The 8,374-nt window shown below is 40.6% G+C and overlaps 1 protein-coding gene across 1 annotated transcript; it reads left to right on the top strand.

The window, feature by feature from the left end:
• Nucleotides 1–346: 346 nt before the first annotated feature.
• Nucleotides 347–1,817, top strand: bhlhe22 (basic helix-loop-helix family member e22). Its single transcript, XM_022744316.1, has one exon. The coding sequence runs from the start codon at nucleotides 548–550 to the stop codon at nucleotides 1,352–1,354; it is 807 nt and encodes a 268-aa protein (XP_022600037.1). The 5' UTR covers nucleotides 347–547; the 3' UTR covers nucleotides 1,355–1,817.
• Nucleotides 1,818–8,374: the final 6,557 nt, after the last annotated feature.

Here is an 8,374-nt window from a genome sequence, read left to right as displayed (position 1 = left end):
CACAAGCAAATCAGTGAAGCTGACCATTTTATGATCAGAGGGCTTTCTCATAACACCGTTATAAAGAGATTCCATCACTCACACAGACACACACACACACACACACGCAGATAGAGGGAGATTGAGTGCACGCGGTATTGTTTGTCATCGTTTAAATGCCATTAATTAAAACGTTAACCTGATTGGGTAGAGAGTGAGAGGGGGAGAGGGTGTCTCTGTCCCAATAGGCGAATCCTTTTTAATAACCCGCCTCGAGATAATGATGTAAAAAGACTCAGGCGTCTTGTGCGTAACGAGGACCATCGTGGAGATTCGGTGAAGGTGAATCACAGACAGACAGAGAGAGAGAGGCAGGAGGGAGCAGCACTTATTACACGAGTCTCCTCCTCGTCTCCACACCTCAGCTGACAAGTCCAGCAAGCCTGCAACTTCACCGCTGACACACAACTAAACTCGTAGAGGACAAACAGGGGAAGAAACTCCCAGAGACGCGTCAAGAGTTTCCAGAAGGGACCATAGCTTGCAACAACGCGGAACCCACAAGGCTATGGACAGGAGGATGAACTTGAACGGCGGCGCAGGGGACATTTTTCACAAAACTCTGAGCGCCGTGTCCACGAAAAAAATGGACCCTTTCAGATCGTCGGCCGGCATTGAACTACCAGCCAGAGACCGCCAGTCACCGATCAGCTGCTTTGACCAGACCGATCCAGACCCGATTCAGCCGGGTGTTCTGGCAGGAGGTAGAGGGGGGCCACTGGGTCTGCCGACCGGATCTTTGTGCGTCAACTACGGTGAGAGCGCCAATAGGACCTCGGCGGCGGAGAGCAGCGGCGGAGAGCAGAGCCAAGACGATGACAGTGACGGCAGGTGTGACATGGTCCTTCTGACCGACGGGCGGACGGTGGCCGCGGGGAAAACAGAAGGAGGTAAGAAAACCAAAGAGCAGAAATTACTGAGGCTAAACATCAATGCCAGAGAAAGACGACGGATGCACGATCTGAACGACGCGCTGGATGAGCTCAGAGCGGTCATCCCCTACGCGCACAGCCCGTCAGTGCGGAAACTCTCCAAAATTGCCACTTTGCTGCTCGCCAAAAACTACATCCTCATGCAGGCGCAAGCGCTGGAGGAGATGAGGAGGCTAGTGGCGTATCTCAACCAGGGCCAAGCCATCTCTGCTGCCTCGATACCGGCCACCACTGCCCTCGCAGCTCCCGGCTTAGGCGCATACGAGCAGCCGCCTGGATATCCCTTCCCCACCGGAGTGGCTGCGTCCTCCTGCCCCGATAAATGTGCCCTATTCAACAACGCCACCTCCAGCCTCTGCAAACAGTGCACTGACAAGCCTTAACTGCGTCTGACAAAGACTCAGAGAAGCACATGAGAGAACAGACACCACTTTTAAGAACACTTTTGGAGAGGAAAACCTGCGAGGCCACTGTTGTTGAAGTCAGTAGGCTAGAGACAAAGTAATGCCGATGAATACTTTTATAATATTTAGCCTAAATGCATTCAAAACGCGTTTTTGTTCAAACAATACTTGATTGTGTATATAAATCATCCTTAAAGTGCTGGTATGAATGACAGTGAAGACCAAACACAAGTCCAGTAGGCCTGTAAGAGTGGCTGCAAGTCTCGAGTGAGTTGTTGATCACTTGCTCTGTTTAAGACCCTTTTGGAGATTTTGGTGACCTGACAACTTGCGACCTTTTCACTTGAATAGATGGACACCTTCCTGGAGAGTTAGTCCAACCTCACTTTCTGCTGCTTCCTCATTCATTTGCGATTTTTTTTCTTTTCATTTCACCTCAGAGACATTTAGACTTTTTTTTTTTTTTTTTTGCTTACTGGTTCAAGGCCTGTTTTCATGAACTTTTCTATTGAGCACGTGGAATGTCATGAACAAGGCAAAGTGACAAGTTAAGTGGTTTAATCAGTCAGATATTTATGTGTTAATCCAGACACTTGTTAAAAAGTTGCGCACGCCTATTACAATTCCTTTATTTTTTTTTGGTGGGGGGGGGCACTATGATATAATAAAATTTCAGAAAAATTTAGAAAACCTGAATGAAGGTTCATCAGGTGTTTCGCTGTGTCTTTTGTAATTTATTAATTTGGATATTTATATGGGATATTTTTGCTTACATTGCACATTGTAGTTTTTCCTTAGTTGCTGTTTTTTGGAGCTTTTTCTTCTCTCACATGATCGAGGTCTTCAGATTAATCGCGTTGTCAGGTCAAGCTGTGGATTATTGTACATACCTTAGTTATTATATGAGCAAAGAGGGCCATTTGTATGTATTTCAGTGTTGAAAAGCTTTATTAAAATATTTTGAACAACAGAAACACTTCTGATTATTCATCTGCATCTGACTATAGTGGAAGTGGAATTAGAGGAATCTGCCTTTAACTTTTATTTGTTTGATAAATACACTCACTAAAAATTCAACCTGAATTTGACATTTGATTGTGGGTTAACAAGCTAAAAATGAATAACATTGATAGTAACAAGTGATTGTTCTAAAATTAGACCTTCGTCGTTCCTGAGGGTGTTGTGGATCGTATTTGTCTCGGACTCTCATCAGGTGTCAGGAAACCTGAGGAAGATTTGTTCAATAATTTTCTGCTCCATTAAAACCGGAAACTTTTCTTTTCTTGAGCTAGAAGTCTACAAGTAGTGGGAGCAAAGGCCAGACGAGGGTGAGCACTGCCTTGAGGCAGCAAGAAGATGTTGGTGCTCCACGAAAAAGAAAAAAAAAAAAAAAACTCAGGCGACCTTTATTGTGATTATTAAAACAATTTCCATGACGGTGTGTAATAATATGTTAATTCGAAAACAAGTGTGTATGAAAACTGTCGACTGTAATACCTGGCTTCACATAATCAAACACGTCGTTAAGGCAATTAGAGCTCCAGAATGTGATTAAGCAATGTAATTATGACACTGTTCACTGCCGTAATTTGGCGTCTTTAATCACAACGCAGCCATCAGCTGCACTCCCACCGCCTCGCCCTTTGTCCTCCTCTCTCTGCTGTCCACACCAAACACAGCACAAGTGTGAGAAATATTCCTGGAATGTCTTATTATTACAGTAAAAAAAAAAAAAAAACTAGCTGCACGGGGCTCAATCTGCAGCATTGAATACGTGGACATTTTGAATTAGATGTGAGCACTTGAAACTCTTAGGCCAAAACAGTGGGAACACTGTTTCCAATTAGGCACGCAAGATGGACGAAAACATTTCAAAGCAACCATCTGAGTGATATTTTTTATCATCAATTTATCCTAGAAAACAGCATTTTTACTGAGGTGTAAGTTACTAATTCTTAACACTTTGTCACGTAAAAAAGTAAAGTGAGTGTGTGGGTTCTAGGGACTTCAGCACCATGGACAGAGGCGATAGATTTTAAAGGAAACATGCAATTAAATATTTCACGTATTTTTCTACATTTTATACCACTGAGTATCTCCTGTAAGATTGCTCTGATGATTCACAGCTGTTGAAACAAATAGTCACATAAATTCAATACAGTAAGGAGTGTTTTTTTTAACTATGCAAGTGGGCAGTTGATGTGAAAAGAATTATTTGTTGAAGCATATTATAATATTTTCTGAAGGCAAAAGAATCACCAGCTATTATGTTTTTCCTGCACATCTTTTTTAGATCAAATGTGGCAACATAGAAAGTTTTAGTCACTTAAAACTTAATAGAGTTTAGCGATTTAGGATTTATCCAAATATAATTTCAAAGATTTTAACTGACTTTAAGATGACACAGTAAATAAATAAGAACTAACCATTAAAAATAGATTAAAGGAACATTCGATCAATGTTCTCAAAATAATTTAGACAAAAAAACAAAAACAAAATTGGTCTCTCTCTTTCCTCATAAAAGTGAACAATGACGACGTGATCTCAGTTTACAACTGTAGTTCTGATTTTCGCCAGTCTCCAATCTCAGCTTTGTGTCTGTATGATGAACCATTCCGACAACAGGGTCATTACAGTGTCCGCTTTAATCCCATCACACTCCTGAATGCCTTGAATCTTCACAGAACAGCCCCTTAATCAAGAATGGAAATAATCAGGAGACATCAAAACAGTTCTGGCATAAAAATCCTGTCAGTGACTCTTGTTGAGTATCATCCTGCTTCAGGATTTGACTGATATTTTACGTTTTATCACAAAAATGTCTCTTATTCTCTCCTGCTGTTAGAAACCGAGACTTTAGAAAAACATTAATTATGCAATATGCATTATTGCACAAATGACTGGAGCATTTAACCCATACTAATATTCACATTAGCCCAGAAGAGGAAATTCCCCAGGGGTGAGACAGAGCCATATGCGTGTGGAAAACAGAACACAGCATCCAGAGGAAAACAGACCACATCACAAAAATCAGTTCAAAGCCACAGAACATTTTTACAACTACCACAGGGATGACAACATTTAGGTGAAGTAAGACCTTCACAACTGAAACTCATCATATTCCTCTTGATGTGGGGATACTCAGTGGTATTTCTGCCATCGTTACAAGCTGGTGAAATGTCATGTAGACACAAGGGTCTGTGAAATGTTATGTTGGTGGGTTGGACTGGGCAAGGACACAACACTCAAAAGTCTCATGGAACGAGAAAACCAGGAGGCTCAAGCTTTCTCCAGTGGCCACCAACCACAGCCAGTAGTCATAATAGGCAACATCGTTTTTATTCATGAGTCTAATAAAGCTGAATCTGTCTTAAAGGCATTTACAGCGAGAATCGGGGCTCATGAATAAAAGTGGCAGATAAAAAAAAACCCCACCCCTTTTCATAAACCATAAAATGTCCAATTTACCATATCAAGGGCCAGCAGGGTGCCTATTCATAACACGGATGTGATGTATGCTAAGGATGATAAACATGAAAGTCAAAATATACATAAGTGTGTTGAATTGAAATGTCCCCTTCATATCAGTAACAGGCAAAACTCTGGCAATGGATTCATCCATGCTGTGTCATACACTGTGTATAAAGATATATGTGCTGCACTGGCTGAGGCACCAAATCAACTGCTTGGTGGTAATTCACTTTTGTCAGGGCACAGATAGCGATGCATAATGTTGTCTTTGTGTTGTGCACACACAACACAGGCTAATACAAGTGCGCAACTAAAAACATCAGTTCGGGTTAGGTTAAGTAGACACCTATTAACTTTTTAAATGTTTAACCTTTACTATCAGCAATAGCACAATGGTATTACAGATGGAGTTACTTCCAGATTCAAGCAGTTACAGTTGGAAGTCTCATTATTTTTTCCTGTTCTTTATACGAGCATAGCTTTGGATGTTTTGTTTTTATTAGATTCCTCAACCAGAGGAGCAACTTTCCAACCTACAGAATCCCTCATTAGATATTTTGTTGGGATTGACACAAGAGCAATGTCATGTGAGTGCTTACAACTTCAGTTTGTATTAGGCACAACCTGATGTAGTTTTAGGGCTTCAATCAATTGCATTTCTCTTGGATACATTTCTAATGTCAAAGTGCAGATGGCTCTTATACCTGCCTCGCTCATATGTTATGGAATTGTCATAAAATTTGTGGAGCTTTATTTTTAAAACGCTATTTTTGGACAGCCGATACAACCAGATCCTTTGATTGCTCTTTTTTGGGATTTCAGGCAAGAATAGCTACTTAACCGAGGCCAAATATATGGCTGCAACCTTTGTGACACTGTACTGGAGTGATGTTATTGAACTGGAAAAGCCCACAATCATCTAGTCACACTCTTAAGGGAGTTACGCAACACTTTAAAAAAAGAAATATAGCTGACTTTTTGAATTACGCTAAACACTCGGTTCTAAACATTGTCTCTTATCGTCTTATCATTATCTGTAAAAACATCACATTGTAATACCTACGCTGATCTTTAAAGCTGCTGGCCCCTCCCTTTTTTGTTTGTTTTGCTGTTGTACTGTCACAGCTATGTCTTCCCCTGTCCCGTTTGATATTTGTGTGATGTTCAAAAACCAATAAATCTTAACTTAATATTATTATTATAATAGTGATAGTTTACAGTGACTGTGTTTAGAGATACAGGGCTGTAACTTTTAAAAAAAAAAAAAAAAAAAAAAAAAAGAATCTCACAGCATGTCCTGATCAATCGAAAGAAAAACGTCTCTGAACTTCATTATATGACATTTTAACTATTTATCTGGAGAATAAAGAAGTTCATTCCTTCATTCCTGGAATGCTAACAACACTCATACTTCCTGTACATTTCTAACTATATTTTTCCCTGCTTACCTAATGAGCTCCTAATTCATTATAGTGGGAATGTTTTTTTCTCTGAGGCAGCCTTGAGGTCAGGTAAACATATGGTGGCGTGTTTAGCTCTGAAAGCTCTAACAGGGTACAATAAATGACGTAGTAATGTGTGATTATCCTCTCATCTGGAATACAATTGTTGAGTAACATCTCTAATATTCCAACTGCCTCCATATTAATCAGATTAAAGTCCAAATCCCCTAATCCCTGTTTACCGATGGCTCTGTCTTTGTGTCGTAATCTGATGTTCTTTTATTTCTCTGGGATTAAAATGTGCCATGGCAGAGGGCAGTAATTTGTGGTGTTGTTGTGGACAGAGTGGGCTGTATTGTTGCATAGGTTGTTTTTTTTTTGTTTTTTTTTCCACAAAAACATTTCACTCCGGATTTGAGAAAACAAAAACAGGTGCAATGAAATAAAGCGCTTTCATTGTGCAAATATTTGCACCAAATAAATTATTATGAATGCCGTTGGGAGGGAACTGATTTGATTTGTTGACATCTTTATACGGTGCTGTGTTTTAAAAGAACTTGAAGTTGTGTTGTTTTTTCTGTAATTGGAACTTTGCATGCACAGAAATTGCTTTAATGGTCCAACAACTTGATCAAAATATCTATAATGCTACTACAAAATGATCTCACATCAACTTAATAGACCTTACATTACAATGTCTCGGCAACACAAAGACTGTGTTGTACTCAAGGCTCCTCAGTCAGCTGTGAACTTTCCATTTGTGTGACCTTAACATTCAGATAATGTGCTACTGTTTGATTAGAGTGGATGTAGCGCTCACAGTGACCCAGCAGCCTCCATGGCTCATATGAACAGGAAAAAAAAAAAACGACAATACTCAGTTGCACTCAAGACACATATTCACAACACTGCTGCAAAACTTCATACACAGACACAGCTTTACAGTTGATGGAAACTGAAATGAAAGCAAAGGAATGATACGGGCCAAATTTATAATCAACATTTCTAACGTGGACTGGCTGGAATCTCTGTATCTGGTCTGACTGTGTCTGTACATTGACGTGTGTGTGTGCGTGTGTTTTCTCGTACAGTTTTCTTTCTGTGCGTGAGGGGATCGCTCGTCCTGATCAATATGCAGATCCCGACCCTCTCAGGGTTCATTAAAACTATGATGAGATGGATTTCAGATCCAGTCTCTGATGTTCATTAACTCTGGCTTCCGCAGTGATGTAAAGACATGAGGATGACACAATAACAGTGTGAATCACTCATTGCTCTTTTCATACACACACACACACACACACACACACACATACACTCTTTCTCTTTGTTTCCCCCTTATACACACACAGATCATGAGACAAATGAAAGGCTTGACCAACAGAGAGGGTTGTGGGTAAAGCCATAAAGAAGCTTCTGTCTCATGCAGCCTAAATTGTATGCTGTGATACAGACAACTACTTGTTTACATGCTGTACATTACCTGATTGCTGGACAGGTTTCTGATCTGAATGTAATCTGAAGATTAAGATGTACTATGAACAAGGTCGACTATATTGTAAACAGAGGCATAAAAACAGACATGAAAAAGGCATAAAAAACAATAACACTGACTGGATTTGAGGTCATTGAGGCGGCTGAATCATAATCAATCACATCCTTTCTAGGAATGTAGAAGAATTTATAAAGTGGATTTCGATCTAAAATGTGGAGAGAAAAAACAGGCGATCTGCTTCCCTCTGCTGAAAATCTGTCATGTTACTAGAGCATGAAACCCCGGCCGTTAGTGTAACACTTGCTTGGCTGATCTTCCTGATGTGCTGAGTGCTACTCGAGGCTTCAGTGTATCTGTCTGAGCAGAGGTCTTTAACAGCCATGAATGCCAAGCATGGGGGAGGCAGGCCAGGCCAAGCGTAACCACGGCGGCCCAATGTCCTTGGCTCCTCGGCGGCCTTCACCTCACACTCCCTGCACAGTGAATTTTATGGCTAATTTCCGGCAATTTATCCTGGCACTTTCAGAAGAGAGATTCCTGCGGGAATAATGTGCATAATTTGCATAAATCATCCTGATAGAATGCACATCA

The sequence above is a fragment of the Seriola dumerili genome, unplaced genomic scaffold (assembly GCF_002260705.1).
Source record: "Seriola dumerili isolate Sdu_G_001 unplaced genomic scaffold, Sdu_1.0 BDQW01000079.1, whole genome shotgun sequence".
Taxonomy (NCBI): Eukaryota; Metazoa; Chordata; class Actinopteri; order Carangiformes; family Carangidae; genus Seriola; species Seriola dumerili.
Note: the sequence above shows the minus strand (reverse complement) of the source record. Positions and strands in the feature narration are given on the sequence as shown.